The sequence below is a fragment of the Sminthopsis crassicaudata genome, chromosome 1, assembly GCF_048593235.1.
Source record: "Sminthopsis crassicaudata isolate SCR6 chromosome 1, ASM4859323v1, whole genome shotgun sequence".
NCBI lineage: Eukaryota > Metazoa > Chordata > Mammalia > Dasyuromorphia > Dasyuridae > Sminthopsis > Sminthopsis crassicaudata.
Genome location: NC_133617.1, coordinates 192,169,508 through 192,191,895, shown reverse-complemented (window position 1 = coordinate 192,191,895; position 22,388 = coordinate 192,169,508). Strand labels below are relative to the sequence as shown.

General features: G+C 32.5%; 1 protein-coding gene across 4 annotated transcripts in view; it reads left to right on the top strand.

The window, feature by feature from the left end:
* Positions 1-22,388, top strand: part of ATP9B (ATPase phospholipid transporting 9B (putative)) — a 448,624-nt gene that overhangs the window by 296,924 nt on the left and 129,312 nt on the right. For all 4 annotated transcript variants that reach the window (XM_074273531.1, XM_074273522.1, XM_074273514.1 and 1 more), the window contains exon 13: positions 18,212-18,354. In XM_074273531.1, coding sequence (XP_074129632.1) covers positions 18,212-18,354 — 143 coding nt within the window. The remainder of the gene's footprint in view (positions 1-18,211; positions 18,355-22,388) is intronic.

Below are 22,388 nucleotides of genomic sequence, written 5' to 3'. Positions count from 1 at the left end.
ATTTTGTATCCAGCAACTTTGCTAAAGTTGTGAATTATTTCTAATAACTTTTTATTAGAATCTCTGGGGTTTTCTAAGTATACCATCATATCATCTGCAAAGAGTGACAGTTTGATTTCCTCATTACCTACTCTTATTCCTTTAATCTCTTTCTCGACTCTTATTGCTGAGGCTAACATGTCTAATACAATATTGAATAGTAATGGTGATAGTGGGCAACCTTGTTTCACTCCTGATCTTACTGGGAAAGGTTCCAGTTTATCTCCAATACATATTATGCTTACTGACGGTCGTAAATATATGCTCCTGATTATACTAAGGAATAGTCCATTTATTCCTATACTCTCAAGCGTTTTTAGTTGGAATGGATGTTGTACTTTATCAAATGAAAAGCTTACAGTTTAAAAGAAGCCTGCTGCTGTCTACTCTGGGGGAGGGAATATTCTTCAAGCTTCCCTTGTTATTCCTTCATGCTCTGTGTTCTCTTAGGTATCTTCACTTATGGAAGTCTTACCTTACATTTGTCAAATCCAAGGACCTATTGCCTCCAGCAAAGGATGGAGTAGTTACACAAGATTCAGTGGACTCTAAACACATATTAATATTTTTCTCTGCTTGACCCTTTTGCTCTTGTCCTTTCAGTGTTCCTTCTCTAATTATTAGCAAGCTCTGATTAATTCCCACCATCTGCCTTTCCTCTTCCTATTCTAAAGCCCCTGAGCACTGCTAAAGGAAGCTACAAATTAATACTGACTGAGCACAATACATTTTTAACGTTCTAACCTCAACTGGACCCTTGCTGCTTTTTAATTGTCTTTATGCTGCAATCTTTTACTCTCCTCAAATCACCTACTACCAAATTGCCTGACACCCTACTTTAAAAAAAATTTTTTTAAAGCCCAAGTATTTTGAATTTCCTTCATTCCCCTTCTGTGTTCCTCTATCTTTTTTTTTTTTTTCCATTTTTCTTGACAAAGCTATCTCTTTACCTCTGTCTTATCTTCTCTGGAATCTTTCTTTAATCCTTTAATTTAGAAAGATTACACTTAACATTATATAGGCAGGACTAGAAAGAACCATTGAAAACAAGAAGATCATATTTAATCAGTTGTCAAGTCTTTGTGATTTTGTCTTAACTTTTCTGGCATCTGACTGCTCTTTTCCACTCTCATGGCCACTATCTCTTTATTATTCTAATTAAAATAGTTCTGCCTCATCCACTCTCTCCCCTATCCATTTCATCCTTCTCATAGCATGCTTATAATATCATTCCACTTTCTATCTGCATCTCTGCTTGGTTTCAACTCCATGAAACAAGATGCCTTGACTCTACATAGTTCCTCCTCTTTTGTGTGTTGTCTTCCCCACATAGATTGTAAGCCCTCTTGAGAGAGTGTTTTTCTTTTTTTTGTTTGTGTCCCTAGCACTTACCACAGTGTTTGGCTCATATTAGGTACTTAATAAATGTTTATTGAATTGAATTTCTCCACTCAAAAAACTTAAGTGCCTCTCCATTTTGTATTAAATAAAATTTAAACACTGAACTTATTATTTAAAGCCTCCTCCAATTTAACTCCATTCTCCCTTTGCATTTTTAAATGTGAATTCCTTTCATATGTTCTATCCTACACTATTTGCTCTTCTTTCACCTGTTAAATAACCTTCAGCTAGCAACCTCTCCTCTTAGGATCACACATTTATCTACATTTATCGCCCAATCAAAAAAATAAGAGTAATTGATTTGTAAAAAATACTGAGTAGGAATAGAAAAGAGATTATGGTATACAATTGGATGGAAAATACATCTGTTACATTGGTATTTATGCATTATACATACATGTGCTATAGATAGAGACTGTGGTTGGATAATGAACTGGGATTAAATAGAAGAACAAAACTGTGTACAGTGCTTTTGATGAACTAAGCTTCTCATAAAAACAGCTTTTTAGCATCAGCATTTTTATTACATGGCATATACTAATATAATATCCAAAGAATTAAAATTTCACTTCCTTTAAGAATTAAGATGCTATGCTATTTAGGTCAATTAAATTCTTTGTCTACAGTAACTTGCAGAAAATTGTGGGTTTTCTGCTTACATCTTTTAATGCTTTTGTCTTTATTTTGTCTATAATCATGACTGTCATCCCTGACTTTTTTTATTTTAGCTGAAGCATAATAGATTATTCTCCATTCCCTTATTGTAACATTATGCAATCTTTTTCCTTTAAACCAAAATATTGTTTGATTCTTCCATTTTATTGGTGAATTTATCCCATTCACATTCACAGTTATTGTTAAATTATCTGTTTGTCTTCATCCTATTCCCTTATACTTTTACCTCTCTTTATACAGAAGAGGATAGTGTGAAAGAGGAGTGAGTTCAGCACTACTGCTCCATTTTTAGTGTACTGTGAAGATTAATATGAGGAAGAAGACTACACAAATTACTAGAATGATCAAGAAATGTCTGTTGTAGTAGATGCATCCTGCGATGACCCTTGAAAGAAGCCAAGGATGAGAAGTGGTAGAGAGAATGTTGAAATGTATTCTAAGCATGAAAGAGCTTTCATATGGGAGATGGAAAACCAATGGGAAAAAAGTGCATTATAGAAATCTTGACAAATCTTGCATTGTAGAGGGTCAAAGACAGTGGAGAAACTCTGGGTCAATTATATGACTCTTCAGCCCAGAGGGGACCTGGTAACAATATCTGGTTTGCCTCCCCATCTCCCTCTAAGGGCTCTCAGTCCCCTTGAGAAGTCAGAGGGTGGTGACAACCTGTGTTGTGATTGAAGCAGAGTGATACCAGGTGGAAGAATGAGACCAAGTGGCAAACTACGTACAATAACAACTTGTTTATATGGTCCACATGCATAACATATCCTTGGTGCATGCATAGTGTTGTTTTGGTTACATAAGGGTTTGAGGGTATAAAAAGGGGAAAGTCCTTGGAATTAATGGACTCCATTTTTCCACTATCCTCCGGAGTCCTGCCTCATCACTTCTCCATTAATACAGTATATTTTAATCACCTCTGCATGGTACATTTTGTCACCCTATCTTGGGGACTGTAGAAAGCAGGACACAATATTTTAATCACCCTGCTTTGGGGGCTCTAGCAAGCACCCTATGTTTTTTGTTTGTTTTTTTTGTTTGTTTGTTTTCCCCACCAAGTTGGGAGCTCTAGAAAATAGGCCACAACAATCCTGGTTTCCTTCTTCTATACTTTTCTAATTTATTTGGGTCCTTCCTAAAACAAAGCCTAAACCACTACACACCACATGGTATGTGACCAGAACAGGTTACAGCATTAACTCTTCCTTCCTTATACTATGCCTCTCAACATATTAGCTTTTAGCACATATTTCTTGTTGACAGAGATCAAGCTTTTAGTCCATTTAAAATCAAATCTTTTAGATAAACCACTGTGTAGTCAGGTTTCTCTCATCTTACTCTTGTGAAGTTATTTTTTTTTCTTTCAAACATTTCCACATTTATCATGCTGTATAAGAAAAATCAGATCAAAAGGGGGAAAAATTGAGAGAGGAAAAAAAAAAAAACAAGGAAACAACAACAAAAGGTGGAAGTACTATGTTTTGATCCACATTCAGTCCTCTCTCTGGGTGCATATGGTTCTCTCCATCACAAGACTATTGGAATTGCCCTGAATCTCCTCATTGCTGAAAAGCCATGTCCATCCTAGTTGATCATCACATAATCTTCTTGGTGCTGTGAACAATTTTTTCTTGGTTCTACTCATGAAATTAAATTTTAAATCTTAAGTATAAGAATTTACAAGAATCTTTGTTAAATTTCATCATATTTTATTTGGTCGATTTTTTCCTGCCAAGATCTCTAGATATCCTCTTCATGAATTTGTTATTTCTCTCCAAGCTTTGTGTTATCCTCAAAATTTGAAAAGAATATAAGGTATGCCTTTTCCCAAGTTGTGATAAAAATATTAAATAAGCCAAAGCTGAATACAAAACCCCAGGATAGTCTCTAAGATGACCTATCAAATCAATAAATCATCCATTACCTGTGTATGAGAAAGTATGTTTCATTTTTCAGAATATTATCTGTCTTTTGCCACTTTCTGGACCTTCCAATTATTTTCTTGAAAGTTTCATAACATGATGAGTATTTGGTTTGTATGTGATTTACAAGCCATTGGCCTTATTTCTGAAACATATTTTTGCCATATATTAAAGTATGGACTAGCTTAATTTGAGAAGCTTATTGATACTTTCATAGCATTTCATTACTTTCTAGTTGTCTAAAATATATTTGCATATATGCTATAGTTATCTTCTTGGTTTTGGGGTTTTTTTTTGAGGGGGTATTTTTTATTGAAGTTTTTTTTTTTTTTTATTTTCAAAGCATATGCAAGGATAAGTGTTTCAGCAATGACCCTTGAAAAATCCTTGTGTTCCAATTTCCCCCCCTTCTCTGCATTTTCTCCCCTAGATGGCATGTAATCCAGTATATATTAAAGAAGTAAAAATATATGTTAAATCCAATATAGGCATGCGTATTTATATAGGTATCTTGCTGCACAAGAAAAATCAGATCAGAAAGTTAAAAAAAAAGAGAGAGAAAGAAAATAAAATTCAAGCAAACCACAACAAAAAGAGTGAAAATGTTATGTTGCAATCCATCCTCACTTCCCACAGTCCTCTCTGATTGTAGATGGCTTTCATCATCACAAGATCATTGAAACAGGCCTGAATCATCTCATTATTGAGAAGAGCTACTTGAAGGGGGGGAAGGGAGAGTATTATTTGATTTTTTTTTTTAGAAAGGTTTTTTTTTATCTGATTATCATGAGTACTACAGTAAGAGATAAGCAAGTGTTTTATGACCATTATATTTCTTGTTGTTTTCAGAGGTATAATAAAACCAACTCTTCCCATTCTTTAATTTACTTATCTCTGAGCCATTTTTCTATTCACATTTTATTTCCTGATTTCATTTATAATGAGAATATCAAAATTTTGTATTATTAAGCTCTCCAATAGTATTTTTATTACTTAGTGCCTTAAAGTCTTTCAGTAGTATGTTTATTACTTAGTGCCTGGGCAAGGCTTCTACATTAGAATATCAATTGTTAAGTTAATGTTACAGAAAATAGCAAAAGATTTGGAGCTTTATAAAATGGTTAAAAAGTAGTAAAGGGGAAAATGAAACTATATGAAAATCAACTAAATAAGATAATCCTAAAATCACTTTAAAGTTAAATCAGGACAATAAATGTGTTAAATTGAAAAGATATGTCAGTATTTCTATAAAGATCTGTTATTAATGACTGTAGAACAAACAACCCCATTTGGACTCTTAATATCTAACATACCAATGAACTATGTGATAAACTATCAGTTACACTTAAGAAAATGAGATTAGGAAAAACAACTAGCCCATATGAAGTATACACCAAAGAAATCCATGTCTGAAATAGCGTACTTTGAAAGCTTTGAGTATTTTGTTTTTAAACTATATCAGAATTGGAAAGATAAATGACTAGAAAATATCACATGTTAATATTCCAAAAACTGACCAAGAGGACATAAGTAATTGATGATTTATTTACCTCCTCACATACCAAGCACCTGAATGAGTAGCACAGTGAATGAAGAAAGATTCTTTAGTTAGGGAGACCTGAGTGGAAATATAGCCTCAAATACTTACTTGTTGGATGATCCCAGATAAGTTACTTAATCTCTTCTTCAATTTCATTGACTGTAAAAGGAGGATAATAACAGTATCTATCTCATAAGAGTTGTGAAAATCAAATGAGATATTTGTTAAAAATAATAATAATAATAATAATCACTTAGCATAGTACCTGTCAAGGGGTATTTATATAATTGCTTATTCCTTCTTGTTCCTCTCCTCCTATTAATTAGAATGGTCCATATAATTATGAATGGTGTTCTTGATAAAAATGAGAAATAAATAGGTGGATTGATTCATATCATTTTTCATGCCATATAATGTCCTCAATTATGCAGTTTCTGAAACATAGAGAATGTAGAGCACACATTAATGATGCACTAAAATATCTGACTTGGTAGATCAGAATACAACATTAAAAGTTCACCTCAACCAACCATGTATTTGTCAAAATTGCTTTGTAATGAGATTAATCATATATACTTGCTTTATATTGCTTTATAAATGAAATAACAAGGAACTTCAGTTTTCTTTTTACTATTAATACCGTATAATACCAAGAAAGGCATAATAGTACTCATGTATATGTAATTAAATTTCTGGTGAACCAAAGAAAACTGGAGGTGATGTGTGATGCTACAAATATGCAACAAACTACTAAAGATCATCTGTAATAAAGAACTGGCATACAGCTTATTTGTAAAATCATAAAAGAAGATGGTCTAGTCCTATGGGAGAAGCAAATGTTAACATATAGACAACAGGAGAGCTGCATGATAACTAAGTTTAAAAAGAAGGCCTCCAATATGTTTGATAGATTTTCTGTGGAAGATTTATAGGAAATTTGGGACAAAATATTTCTGAGAATAAGAGAATATATATTTATTGACATCAAAGATCCTTTGAATTACTTCAGGTTTACAAATGAAATAAAACTGAATAGAGAAGTAATTCACACATATTCAAGCACTTAATATTTAGAAGTAAGTCAGCTAGCATTTAAGTGCCTTTGTTGTGCTAAGTGATAGAGACACAATTATATATAAGGATAGGCAAGACAGAGTTACCACTTACAGCCTAATTGGAGAGTCAACTTACAACCATGATGTACTCAAAAAATGTAAAAGTCTCAGAAGGAAGGAACCAAGATTAAAGAAGACTAGGAAAATCTCCCAGCAAGAAGCTAAGACTAACTGAGGTTTGCTAAAGTGGGAGCATCCAAGAGGTGGTGATGAAGAGCAAGGGCATTACAGGCATGGGAGAAAGCCAGTGAAAACAGATGGAATCGGAGTTGGACTATTATGTGCAAGCAATCTGTTAGGATTCAGTCTACCATTTTTCATTTTAAAATCATTCTTTCCAGTTATCAAGCACCTACATTTATTTCTCCTGCCTCCTCTCCCCCACATCCTTACTTAGGAAAACACATATCAAATAAATATAGTCAAACAAAATATATTCCCCCATCTATGTCCAAAAATTTGTCTTATTCTGTACATTATTATTTTCCATTAGGTATTGGATAGCATTTTTCATCATTAATCTATGATTTTTTCATTTATTTATTTATTTATTTTTGCACTGAAGCAACCTTGGATGTATATACAACAGTAACATTGTATCTCATTTTCTTCTAAAATAACTTTTAAAAAGACAGGTTAGGTTTCTTTTCTAGGTTAGCCCTTGCCTCTGGCAAAATTTTGTTGTAGAGGAATTTTGTATTTCCCCTACCTTGTTAATCTTCCCTACATTGAATGAATAAAGAATGAAGCATTTATCAAGTGTCTAGAGTGTGCTGGATGGTATGCTAAGTGTTTTATAAGATATAAATGAAATAAGCAAGGCAGCCCCTACTCTCAAAGAGGTTACATTCAAATTGCAGAAGAAAATACATAAAAGGGAGCAAGAAGGAGTGTAGAGTGGTATGTGGCAAAGTTTAGAAATGCCAGGTCCTGGTTCTGGGCAAGATAAGATGAAGGCTCCCTTTTATGTATTTTCTTCTACAATTTGAATGGAACTCTCAATCCCAGGGCCATACAGTGGCCTTTTTTATGGTTTTATTGAATCATTCCAATTATAATGCAGTTAAACACCTAGCCTGCTCTTTTGTAGGCTAGCTTCTGCCCTATATCAGGTCTTTTTTTTCCACTTGTTTCTGCCAATCTGAATTACCAATCCAAGGTCACTTCACTTCAGAAATACTTTAAAAAAAAAAAAAAAAAAAGACCTGAGGTTTAGGTACCAGGAAGATAAGTAAATGAAGATTTGGGAGAAGAATGGGGAGTGAATAGAAGACGTGAAGCATCCCTTTAATCATATTATATAACATGGGCTTATGTGTGAAGTTTATTTTGCCAAGCTCCCAGTGCCCAGGCAACTGGACTATTTTGACGTCAAGATAGATCAGTCTTAAGATATCCATAAGAATGACACTGAAGAAGCAGCTGTGCAAAAATATCAAACCTTAGTGAACCATACCTCTTTTTAATTCCCCCTTTGAATTTATGAAATTAAGGCAAACACAAATGAAAGTAAAGCAGTTTTCCCATTTCTTTTCATCTCTTTCTCCTTTTTTTCTTAGCTCTCTTCATCTTTCTCCTCCAGCCCTACCTTTTACCTTGTCTTTGTTATCTTCCTAATAACCCATAGTCAAAAGATTAGAGTTTTAAAAGGACTTGAGGGATTATCTAATCCACAAATTCTTAAGGTCAGAATGAACATTTGTATTTCAATATAATTGATTTCCTTTATAATTCCTACAGATTTTCTTTTTATGCCTTTAAAATGTTATTCTGAAAAGGGTCTATAGTCTTCACTAGAGTGGCACTGGAGTGTGTTAAAACAACAACAACAACAACAGTAATCCGACCCTTTTCTTTTGCAAATGAGATAAGTTTGAGTTCCTTGTTAAGGGAAATTACCCAAAGTCACAGGTAGAAAGTGGCAGACTCAATATTGGTATCTCTTTCTTTTAACTGCAAATCCAGGTTCTTTCTGTTGTTCTACATCTATCAAAGGTGTTTTCAATTCTGTAATACAGATCCCAAACTGAGCCAGTTTTTGTTCTGTTGCCTTCCCTTGAGCCCAGTTGCCTCTCAATAGTCTCTTTAGCCTTATGGTTCTACTCTTTATCATAAAAAGCTTTTTATTTCATTAGTTGAAACTTTTTATAATGGTTTCTATTTTCCTTTGCTTACTTGAGGCTACTCTAAAAATAAATCTTATTTATGGAGGTGTGCATATGTATTATTTCAAGCAGATTCATTTCCTGAGGAGATTCATAGGCATTTTCTAGAAAAGCATTCAGGGACGTTTTTCACCTGGTAGGGTTAAAGGCAGTAGTTTTAATTGTAATAAAATTAGCGTTTAAATGTAGCAGGTACCATGGGGCTTAAATGTGATGTGTGCTGTATATTTTAAGAGAACATATTTAGATTTATTTGTCCTTCAGTGTAGTGTCTTTGAACAGCTTTGTAGCACTAGGAGTCATCTATTGTCTCATCAGTGAGATACAGATATGGACAGGTTAATCTCTTCAGTCTTATTCACTTATCCTTTAAACAGAATTTTTACTCTGAAGATTTTTTTTCTTCAAGTTTCAAAATATTTTCCTTCTAGGCATAAAACAGAATTCAAGCATAGAATATTTCAGGGTAAATTTTCAAATTCTGATCTTCATGAATTTTATAAAACTGTTGTATAGTATAAGGAAAAAAAGACAGTGGTCAACTGGTTCTAAATAACTTTTCTGCCAAGTCTAAATCTGTTATCTATATTAGGGGTTCTTATTAATCAATATAACACTTTAAATGTATCTGGTATCTTAATTCAATGTGCCTGCCTATGAGGTTTTTTCCCAATACAGTTAGTTTGACTAACCTTGACTTAACTATCATTCACCAACCAATTTGACTATAAGATTTACAAATAAAAGCCTAGCTTTTTGAATTGTTCTTTGAATCCTTAAAAGTAAAACTGAAAGTTTGAGTTCAGCAGGAAAAGGGTATTATTTTTTTTTTAAAATTTATGATACAAAATTGTCCACTATGAATCAAAGAAGATATCACTTATCCTCTTTCCTATTAATTAATAATCATTATTAAAGAATCTACTATATATTAGGTAATATGCTTAGATCCCAAGGATCAAAGACAAAAACTGATATTCTGAATTGAAGAAAAATGATATTTTTCATATATTTGTCTTTTCAATATGTCATCAAGTAAATTTAAAAGCTGTATCTTCACTAAAATTAAATGCTAAATGATTAGACTAATTTTCGTCAGCAAAGACATTTGGTCCCAGTTGCAGTATCTTTTATAATAGGGTCTAATGCTTTAAACAGTGTACCAGGTATGCCTCAGCAATCTTCTGTATAATGAAAGACATTATTTGTTTTTAATATATTGTGAAATAAGAAAATCTTGTGGCTTCTCATGCCACTGCCACTAAATAGTCTTTCTTTGTATACCTACTGTGATGTTTATTCTTTAAATATAGCTTTAATTATCTTCCTTCGGTATGTACTTTGGTTGTACTATTCATTTGTTTCACCATTATGTTTGAGTTCTAAATAGCTAAGATATATTGAAGTAATGCTTTCAAATTTCTGCTTAACTGACACTCTGTGATCTTCCCAACTAGTTGCAGTTATTGTGTGATCAATTAAAGTACAATCTCCTGAGACAAATAAATCCAATTCTCATTATTTTACCTTTTCTTTTGTACTAAATTGTCCTAACTTTTCTGTGGTTCCTTTACTGACCCAGACACTTTCCCAATTTAATATCATGTTGAAAAGTGCATTTTCCATATTATTATCTTTTCTTTTATTGATAGAATAAATAAGATTGCATTCAATTTAAACATATTTGAATTGTGTGCCTAACACGTCTATCTGCCAAATATGTGCCTTTTCACTGACAGTTCCTCATCTCCACACACTCCCACCACCACCACCACCACCACTCCTCCATGCCTGAGATGTTCTTCTCCCTACCTACATTTTTAAACTTAACAGGCTTCCTTCCATCTTCAGCTCAAATCCTATCTTCTATGATTAGGTTTTCTCTGCCTCTGTGCTGCCTTAACTGCTACTGCTAGTTTCATTCCTTAGAGATTGCTACTATTGACTCTGCATATAGCTTGTATTTACACAGCTGTTTGTATGTTTATAGAATGTGGGCTTCTTCTGGGCAAGAACCATGATTTTGGTTGCATCTCTAATGCTCAGATCCAATCTTTTTAGCTTTTAGTAAGTACAAGGACACACAGTTAATATTAATACCAATAGCTGTAATACATACTGTGCATTTATTATACTTATCAGAAAATTGTAGAGCTGAAAGTTTACACACAAATCACCTAACTAATTTCTCTAAATGAAGACAATATTATGTTTAATCATTTCAAGATGATGTCTGTCTCTGTCTTTGCCTCTCTTTAAAAAGAATTATGTATATAATCTTTTTTTGAATTTTCCAAATGAAGATTCTGCAACCTTTAATAATAATTTCTCATTTTAAACCTTTATTGCCACTATTCTTTTTTAAAAAATGCAAATCCAACCCACTAAAACCTGACCATAATACTACTTTTTCCTTATAAGAAAGAAAATAGATGGTCATAATGTTGCCTGTATTTCTAAACTGTCAGTAAGTTACCAAGAGCTCTACTTCTTCCCTAGTTAGAGGTTCACTCTTAGATCAGTTGGTTTGAAGACTGTCTGCTCTCTTCTTTCTTTCTTTTTTTTAATTTTATAATTATAATTTTTTTGACAGTACATATGCATGAGTAATTTGCTTTTTCTGCATCTATTGATTTCTGCATCTATTGAGATGATCATATGGTTTTTATTAATTTGATTATTAATATGGTCAATTATACTAATATTTTTCCTAATATTGAACCTGCCCTGCATTCCTGGTATGAATCCCACTTGGTCATAGTGTATTATCCTGGAGATGATTTTCTGAAGTGAAATTAGCAAAATTAGCAAAAAATCAAGTGAAATTGATTTTACTAATTTTTGCTAATTTTAAGATTTTAGCATCAATAGTCATTAAGGAAATTCATCTATAGTTTTCTTTCTCAGTTTTCAATCTACCTGGTTTAGGTATCAGTACCATGTCTATGTCATAAAAGGAGTTTGGTAGGACTCCTTCATCCCCTATTTTTTCAAATAGTTTGTATAACATTGGGGCTAATTGTTCTTTAAATGTTTGGTAGAATTCACATGTAAATCCATCTGGTCCTGGGGGTTTTTTCCTGGGGAGTTGATTAATAGCTTGTTCTATTTCTTTTTCTGAAATGGGACTATTTAAGCAATTTATCTCCTCCTCTGTTGATCTACAAAGCCTATATTTTTGGAGGTAGTCATCCATTTCACTTAAGTTATCAAATTTATTGGCATAAAGTTGGGCAAAGTAACTCCTTATTATTTCTCTAATTTCCTCTTCATTGGTAGAAAGATTCCCCTTTTCATTTGTAAGACTAACAATTTGATTTTCCTCTTTCCTTTTTCTGATCAGATTTACCAAGGTTTATCTATTTTATCGGCTTTTTCATAAAACCAACTCTTGGTTTTATTTATTAATTCAATAGTTTATTTTACTTTCAATATTATTGATTTTTCCTTTTAATTTTAGTATTTCAAGTTTAGGTTTTGGTTGGAGGCTTTTAATTTGGTCTTTTTCTAGCTTTTTAAGTTGCAGGCCCAATTCATTAATCTTCTCTTTTTCTATTTTGTTCAAATAAGCCTCTAAAGATATAAAATTTCCCCTTATTACCGCTTTTGCTGCATCCCATAAATTTTGGTATGATGTCTCATTGTTGTCATTATCTTGGGTGAAATTATTAATTGTTTCTATAATTTGCTGTTTCACCCAGTCATTCTTTAAGATGAGATTATTCAGTTTTCAATTACTTTTTGGTCTCTTTACCCCTAACTTCTTATTGAATGTAGTTTTTATTGCATTGTGATCTGAGAAGAAGGCATTTACCATTTCTGCCTTCCTGCATTTAATTTTGAGATCTTTATGTCCTAATATATGGTCAGTTTTTGTATAGGTTCCATGAACTGCTGAAAAGACAGTATACTCCTTTCTATATCACCATTCAGTTTTCTCCAAAGGTCTATCATACTGAGTTTTTCTAATGTTCTATTTACCTTTTTAATTTCTGTCTTACTTGTTTTGTGGTTTGATTTATCTAATTCTGAGAGTGCAAGGTTGAGATCTCCCACTATTATAGTTTTGCTGTCTATTTCTTCTTGCAACTCTCTTAATTTTTCCTTTAGGAAGTTAGATGCTATGCCCCTTGGTGCATATGTGTTTAGTATTGATATGGCTTCATTGTCTATGCTACCTTTTACCAGGGTATAGTTTCCTTCCTTATCTCTTTTAATTAGATCAATTTCTATTTTTTCTTGATCTGAGATAAGGATGGCTACCTCTGCTTTTTTGGCTTTACCTGAAGCATAATAGATTCTGCTCCAACCTTTTACCTTTAAGCTAATAATTAATGTGCAACAAGAAAATGGTATTTACACACATATATTGTATCTAGGTTATATTGTAACACATGTAAAATGTATGGGATTACCTGCCATGGGGGGAGGGAGTGGAGGGAGGGATAATTTGGGAAAATGAATTAAAAAAAAAAAAAAAGGGAAAAAAACGTGAAAGAAAATAAAATGCAAGCAACAACCTTTTACCTTTACTCTGTATGTATCTCCCTGATTTAAGTGTGTTTCTGTAAACAACTTATTGTAGGGTTCTGACTTTTGATCCAGTCTGCTATCTGCCTCCGTTTAATGGGAGAGTTCATCCCATTCACATTTACAGTATTTCCTGCCATCATATTATCCCCTGATTATGCTTTTTTTTAATCCCTTGACCCCCCTGAACTCCTTCCCCAATATTTAATTTATAGACCCCATTTGTGATGCACAGCCCTCTCTTTTTAGTATCCCTCCCCCCTCCTTTTAAGTCCCTTCCCTGTTCTTGTACCTTTATTCCCCTTTTCCCTTTCCCTTTTCCTCTCCCCCCTTTTAATGAGGTGAGAGAGAATTCTCTGAAAAACAAATATGTCAATTATTTACTCTTTGAGCCTGCTCTGATGAGATGTTTCTCCCCCTCTCTAAATTCCCTCAGATGTGGTAGATTTTCTATGCCTCTTCCTGGAATGTAGTTTCCCTCTTTTTATCTCTCCTTCCCCTTTTTCTGATACTATCCCCTTCCCTTTACTACTTCCCTTTTTTTTTATATTATATCAGTAAAATCAAATTATCCATGCGGACTTTCTGTATATCCACAACAGAGATACAGTTCTCAAGAGTTCTTTTTACCTTTTTTCTGCTTCTCTTCAGTCTTGTGGATATAAATCAAATTTTTTGTTTGTCTGGTTTTTTTCTTAGAAACAAATGGAATTTCTCTGTTTCATTAAATGACCATCTTCTTCCATGGAAGAAAATGCTAAACTTAGCTGGGTAGTTTATTCTTGGTTGCAATCCTTGTTCTTTTGCTTTTTGGAATATCAGGTTCCAGGCCCTTTAATGTGGAGGTAGCCAGATCTTGTGTGACCCTTATTGTGGCACCTTGATATTTGAATTTTTTTTTCCTAGCTGTTTGCAATATTTTTTCCTTAGTTTGGTAGTTCTGCAGCTTAGCCACAATGTTCTGTGGAGTTCTTTTTTTAGGGTCTTTTTCAGAAGGTTTTCGATGAATTCTTTCAACGCCTATTTTCCTTTCTATTTCTATTATCTCTGGACAGTTCTCTTTGATGATTTCCTGTAAAATAGAATCTAGGCTCTTTTTTTTGATCATAGTTTTCAGGAAGCCCAATGATCCTCAGATTATCTCTCCTAGATCTATTTTCCAGGTCTATAGATTTTCCCAGTAAGTATTTGACGTTATTCTCCAGCTTTTCTTTTTTTTTTTTTTTGTTTGTTTTGTTTTGTTTGACTGATTCTTGGTTTCTCAATGAATCATTCATTTCTATTTGTTCCATCCTGATTTTTAATGAGTTATTTTCTTCATTCACATTTTTTAGTTCTTTTTGTATATGCCCAATTGTGTTTTTAAATTAATTATTTTGCTCTGTTGAATTTTTTCCATTTCACTAATTTTTTTTTTTTTTTAGTGAGCTATTTTCTTTTTCCAATTCAGAAATCCTACTTTCCTGTGATTTTTTTAACCTTTTCTAATTCACAAATTTTGTTTCCCTTCACCTCCTGTGAATTCTGTATTTTTTCCAACTCAAATTTCAGGACGTTGTTATTCTCTATCATAGTTTCTCTTTCCTTTCCCCATTTTTCTTCAAACTCTCTTAACTCTTCTAGGAGAGAGTTATGTGATGGGGGTAAATATCATTCCCCTTTAGTGTGTTATCTGCAGACTGTCTGGTGTTAGGTTCCTCAGGGTTGGATACCTGCTCTTTCTCTGTGTAGAAGGTGTCAATTGGTTCTTTTCAGCTTCTTACTCATTGTTAAAAATCTGTTGGGGTTTGCCCTTGGGGTAAGAAGTTTATTTATTTACCAGCTTCCTCCCAGACCAGATGGATGCAGAGTCCTGTGCCTGAGCTAAAAGAGCGCTCTGGGAGAGAGTTCCCCTCCCCTCTCCCCAGAAATGCCTCAGAGGTGGTTAACTGGGTTGCACTGTGAGGAGTGCCCAGTGAAAGACCCCGACAGTGAAAGAGTCACAAACCCCAGCCAAAGCCTCCCTTGGGGCTTTGGATATCAGCAGCTGACATTGAAAAGCTCCTGCGCTCAAACTGGAAGTGTCTAGGTCCCTACTTCAAAGGTTCTGCTTCTCTGGGAATTCTGCTGCTTCTAGAATTACACTGCCTCAGGCTGAGCCCCACACTATGAGGATTAGAGGCTGCCTCAAGTTGTGTCCCTGCTGTTCATGTTCTCAACTACCCCAAGGCAAAGCCCGGGCAGCAGAAGGTGTCTGCACAGCCTTGCCTAGATCTATTAGGTCACTTCTGGATTGGGGTGGATTTAGGATCTGGCTTTATATTTTAAAGTGGCTTGATTTCTCTTCTGAACTGCTTCTTTATAAGCAGAGAAGAGCTAACAGCCTTTGCCAGATTTCTCTATCTCAGTGGCTTCTCTGATCCCAGAGTTCTCCCCAGCCTATTCAATGTACCACCTAGCACAAGTAGTTATTCCCAGTTGATATCATAATGTTAGAATATAAAGCCACAGCAGTCACATTTTCATACCTCTACCACAAATAATCACCACTTTTTAAAAAACTTCTATTTGGTAAGGTACACAAATTCTAATATCTATGCTCATGCTACCCAATACTTTCAATTTAGATTTCATAAGACTGATTTTTATTTGTTGTCCCAGTGAATATTTAAAGTAGAATTTGTGGCATCTTTAATTTTTCTGTGCCATCAGTATGAATAGTAAACTTAAAACAAGTATGGATTTTAGTTTATACTTAAACTTTGTAATCAGTTTTTAGCCACTAGACTTTCTTAATGTTTAATTATGATAAGGTGAAAAGGAACTAAAAGTGATTTATTGTCATTTAGTTTAGCTATAATCTTCTCTGCCTATTATTTATTATACTGTTCTATTATTGTAAAATAATATTGATGAAAAATATGTAATCACTAAGATATAATCAATAAAATATAATCATATAGTGGAATATGAGCCTCTTGAGAAGAAGAATTGTTTTGTTCTTGTATCTCTTATCCCTAATGCAAACAAATGCTTGGCATGTAGTAGGCACTTAAAATATTTACTAAATGAATAAAATGATTAATTAGAAATTTATTGTTCTAATTGTAAAACTACTTCAATTTAGTTGATGGACAGAAAAGGAAATATTTTTAATAATATACAAGCTCCCAAGGAATTGTTCAATTTAAGAACTGAAGGAATCTTGGATAACTGTTAAAATCTTCACATTTGTGAATGAAAAAACCAAGATTATAAGTTGAGATTAAGTACTTACCCAAAGTAGAATAGACAGCTAGAGCCTGTAATTAGAACCCAAGCTCTCTTTCCCAAAGCAGGGATTTCTGTGCTGTCATTGACTAGATTTTTGAGCTAAAGGTAGTGAAAAGTGTATTAATTGAGTTATAAAGACATTCTAATGAAGTTAAAAAGATGAACTTTGGTATCTCCTTTCTTACCCTTAATCCTTTTATTTCTGCCTATTTTATCTTAACTCTTTTTGAATACAGCCTGAGTTTTTCGTGCCATTTATTAGTAGCCATTAAAGCTTAACATCTGGAAATTCCAACTTTGAGGGAGTACTTAACCCTCCCGTACTCTCCATAAAGTTGAAAATGTGATTGTTTAGAGTCCATTGGATTTAACATAATTTCCTTAATGAGCTACAAGATATCTTTACCAATCTCAAAGTAAGTGAAATAAAATCAGATACTATATGATGCTTTTATGTTTCCTACAAGAATAGCATGGTTTGAGAGTAGGCATCTTTGTTGTTTTTTGTTATTGCTTTTTAAAAATATTGTTACTCAAGATTTAGTCATAAAATTAGGACTACTTTAAAGTGAATTGCCATCACAAATAACATAAAAAATATTAAAAGTTTACTTTTATTTTCTTAAATTTTCTTTCAAAGCAACCAGAAGTGTTTTTAATTTCCCAAGAATGATTGCGGAACTGTGAATCCTTTCATGTAACTTCAGTGTCTGCTAGTTGCAAAATAGATAGCTATGTAGATATTTTTTTCTTTGTGATTTCTGAATAAAAGATTCTAGTTTGGGCAGTGTTTCTAAGAGGTAACTGTTGATTATTTTATTAGTACAGCTAATAGGAATTTTTTTTTACCACATGTTTTTTAACAATTGGAATATATTTTAACCTTGTTAGACCTTGCATTCTGATGTTCTGCCTCATTTAGTAACACCTATTTTAATAGGAGTTCCTATTACATTTCATAAAAGTTTTTCTTAACTGTTTTTATAATAATCCACAGTTACAGTTGTGATTTTGGATTATAAATAGAGTGACTGTACAAAATCATCAGATTGAATCTGGAACATTAGCATTAACCTTGGTTGGAAAAGAGAATAAATAAACAGTGTACTGTGGGAAGAAAAAAGATTGGGGATCAGAACTTCAGAATTCAGAATAAATCATTTTCCCTCTGACTCCATAAACTAAGCAATTTGAGTAGATAGTACTCAAAATTCTTTCTGTCCCCAAACTTTCATCATTTAGAATAAAAAAAAAAAATTTCCTTTAAATCCTCTTAAGTGTTTTAGTTCTAGTTGATCCATTTGAGAGAAACTTAAAGACTGTCTTTCTTTCTCACTGGTGTATTAAAGGACTTGAAGTGAATAAACTCTGAAGAAATTCTTTGCTGCTCTTATCATTCTTCATATAATTCAACTTATTTTAGTGTCCCAAAATGGCATTATATATCCTTTTCAATATAAAGCCGAAGACAAGTGTTATTTAAACAAATTTCTACATTAAAATTTAGAATGAAAAGAATCCTATCTGTATATGTTCAATGATAAGTTGTATTATGGGTTTATTTCACAGTTTGCGCGTGAACTTGGATATGGGCAAAGCAGCCTATGGATGGATGATTATGAGGGATGAACATATTCCTGGAACAGTTGTCCGAACCAGTACAATACCAGAAGAACTTGGGCGTTTAGTTTATTTGCTAACAGACAAAACAGGTACTATGTTTAATTATCTCATAGTGATTTGAAGAAACATTCAGCCATGATCATATTGTAATTATTTGTAATTAATAATGTGATATTACATTTATCATGTTCCAACTTTATTTAAGTATCATTTGATTTTTATTTTTGTTTTGTTTTAGCATTTTATGTCCACTTCATTTGGGTAACTCTCTACAATTCACTTTTACAAAGAACTTCACAAATTTTTTCAAATCAAGTCAGCATTATTTGGTTCTTAATACAAAAGTATATACAAGGGAGAATAGCAAAAGATATATTGGAAGACAGCTAGATGACTCAGTGGATAGAGCACTGTGAGTCAGGAGGACCTGAGTTTATATCTAGCTTCAGATAGACACTTAACATTTATGTGTTATCAAATGTGTGATCCTGGGCTAGTCACTTAACTAGCACTTCCCTGTCTTCCTCCTGACAGTATAGTTAGGCTATCAACTATTTAGAATATATCATATTAGAAAAAAAGAAAAAGAAACACAGTGACAAATTTCTATGTGACCTGTTCAAAAGAGCAATCAATAACAAAAAATGAGAAATTGAAAATGTTAAAGTTAACGATTTTATTATCAAAATCTACAGAAGCTCAACCACTATAAAGCAGTCATCTTAACAAAGAAGATAAAAAAATCCCAGAAAATACCTTATCCCCAAAATATATGTCAAAGAAAAATCAATAATAGACCAAATTCTCATTTTCTCATCTTTTTTACACATATACAGAATGTCTATTATCAAGAAAATTAAGTAATAACATGCAGGGCTTCATTAAACAGTTTTCTACAACCTAACAAATCATTATAGTTGTACAAATGGCTTAACGGTTCAAAATAAAAAATCCAGAATTCTGCTGTGGTTTTTTTGTGAATTTTAAAATAAAATTTGGTAAAATAAAATTTGGTAAAACAAAATACCATTTATTTTCCCAAAAGGACTTTTTCAGGCATATGTTAAAATCATATGAATTTTTTTTTAATGCCACCAAATTAAAAAACTTCATTCCAACAATCTATTGTTTATTAATGTCAAAGGAGGTGTGTTTGTCACAACATTCTGCTTTGGTCATGGAAGGATGTCTTTTGAAAAGTCTAAATAGAAAGTGAGATTTTCTATCGATGGTAGGTATTCAGATATAACTTCCTGATTCCAGTTCTAACATTGTATCTACTGTGCCACCTTGCTGCTAATATGCATCTAGAGAAAATGAAGTTAATGAACAAAGGATTGGGCTCTACGTTTAATAAAAGGAACTAAATTGTCTGGATTGCATTAAGCAAATTGTCCAATATTTTCGTTAATCTTAAACTGCTATTGTGTCCTTACTTTTCCCATATCATGTTCCATTCCTTTTTCTAGTGCTTAAAAAATTCAATGAATAGTGACAAGCACTGGTTTTTTTTTTTTTTTTTTTGATCTGATTTTTCTTTTGTAGAATGATAAATGTAGAAATATGTTTAGAAGAATTGCACATTTAATCTGTATTGGATTACTTGATGTCTAGGGGAGGGAAGAGATAGAAGGGGAAGGAGAAAAATATAGAACACAAGGTTTTGCAAAAGTGAATGTTGAAAACTGTCTTTGCATGTATTCTGAAAAATTAAAAAAACTATTATTTAAAAAAAAAACCATAAACACACAAGGATTGAGATCACAATGATGCCCTTGAGAAATAATTCCATCAAAAACACTTAATTTAACATGTACAAAATTATTTTAGGGGACAGTTCATAAATCAAGGAAGAATAGGAGTACTATCTGAGCTGTTGAACAAAAAGGGAGAAATTCATAAAGTTCTGGATGTAAGGGTAGGAGATCAGTCCATTCAATGCAGCTGATACAATATGTGCAAATATATGACAGTAGGATTTTGAAATGAAAATAGGGAGTAAGTAGTCTAGTTTCCATGGAATGTTAATAATAGTAAAGAACGTTTATATCATGTCTTTAAGTTTTCTATATGTTGTATTTACCTAATTTCACAAAAATACTGAAGAAGTTATCAAAGGTATCCTCTTTTTACAAGAGAATTTAAGGTACTTGTGGGACTTAGTGGACCTGATTCCAAACCTAATACATTATCCACTGCTTTCTACTTTCTTTTCAAATGCATAAAGGGAAATGAAATGGAATTATTTGTTTAAACTAGATTGTGGAAGGCCTTGAAAACCAAACTGTCAGTTTTTGTTTTTTGTTTGTTTTTTTCTTTGAGTAGTGAGGATTCACTGAATTGTTTTAATTGAAATGGCTAGCTAGAATGTTTAATAGTAAACTTGAAGAGTTATGGAAATCTGAAGTAGGTGATAATAGTAGATGTAAAAATGCAAGAATAAGAGATGGGATAGGAATTCTTCAAAGATGTTAGTATGAAAGATATCTTATATGATAAGGCTGCCCCACCTGGCTTCACAAAGCAAGTATCCCCAAAATAAAACAGAATCAGCAATGACAGAAAGAAAACAATCCTGAAAGATATTGCTATATGGTAGGTAAAGTTTTTATTATATCATAGTAATTTTCCTTCCCCTAACACATACTCTATCTTACCCCTATTGAAACTTCTGTAGCTAGAAAGCAAAGTAGGTAAGCAAGCTTGTAGATAATGACTAGAACTGACTTTGTATACAATATTTCATCCTATTAATCCCACTTCTTTCTCTTGTATAATGGAAATGTATGTTTCATTATCTATGCTCTAGGGCCTTGTTTTTCTTCAATTATTTTAGTTCAACTTCCTTTTAATAATCTTTTGATTTACATCATTATATTTATATGAATATATATGCATATACATAAATATATATATATTTATTTTTTGATTCTGCTTGTATCATTCGGCATCACCCAAACAAATCTTCCCAAGTTTCTCTGAATTGTTATTTATCATTTCTTTTTACACAGTACTGAATTATGTTTATGTAATTGTGGTTTGCTTTCCCCAATTTATGAGAATATAATATGTTTCTTAATATATTTGCTACCAAAATTTTTTTGAAATATACAACCTTTGTTTTCTTTTTTTCATTCTTTAATGTATGAGACCAGAAGCAGGATGATAGGCAAAAGCTGTAGACAGCTTAATTGCATTTCTTACAGAATTAGATGTGATTAACCAGAGCAATAAGAGTAATTTTTCTTCCTTGTGCAATAATGTTCCATAATCCCTCCAATGTTTATTCCCATATTTTGCCCATATGAATGATATGAAAGAAATTTAAAAGTTTTTTACTTTGCATTTCTTTTGTCACACATGTTTTAGATCATTTTCATATTGTTATTTACAGTTGGCAGTTATTTTAAAAATAATTCATGTTCTTTGATCCTTTTGGGGGTTTTGGTTCTGGATGTTGAATATTTGCTAATTTTCTATATATCTTGGATTTTTTTTTAATGTTATTTAATGGAAATGTTTTTTTCTTCTGCTCTACAGTTACTCTTCTGCTTGTCTTTGCTGATTTTGTTTATCCAATTTTTTTAATGTATGTTGTTAATATATGTTTTGTCTTTTACAACCTTCTCTATCCTTTGAGAATCAGTTGGATATAATGAACAACTGTGAGACAGCATGACAGAATTTCAGAGATACTGCTAAAGCCCTTTTCACCACTCTAATGCAGCAATGTATAGAATTCTGAACCCATGAAAATAAAATGATATATTTGTAAAGCATACTGAAAACCTTAAAGTGTTATATGAATTCTACTCATTATTACTATTAGGAAGGAAAATTGCATCTCTGAAAATATACATTAGAAAAATAGAAATGATAATATATTGCACCTGCAGTTTTAAAAAGCAGAATTAAATCTAAAAACAAAATCAGCACAAAAGAGAAAATATTGACTATTGAGAGGGGAAATTGATAAAATGGAAAACACACTATGGAATCAACAAAACTAAGAACTTGTTCTTTGAAAAAAATAATATTGTCAATTAAACTTTTAGCTAATCTGTCATATAAACAAAAATAATTATGTAAAAGACAATGTGAGTAATGAAATGACAAACCAAAA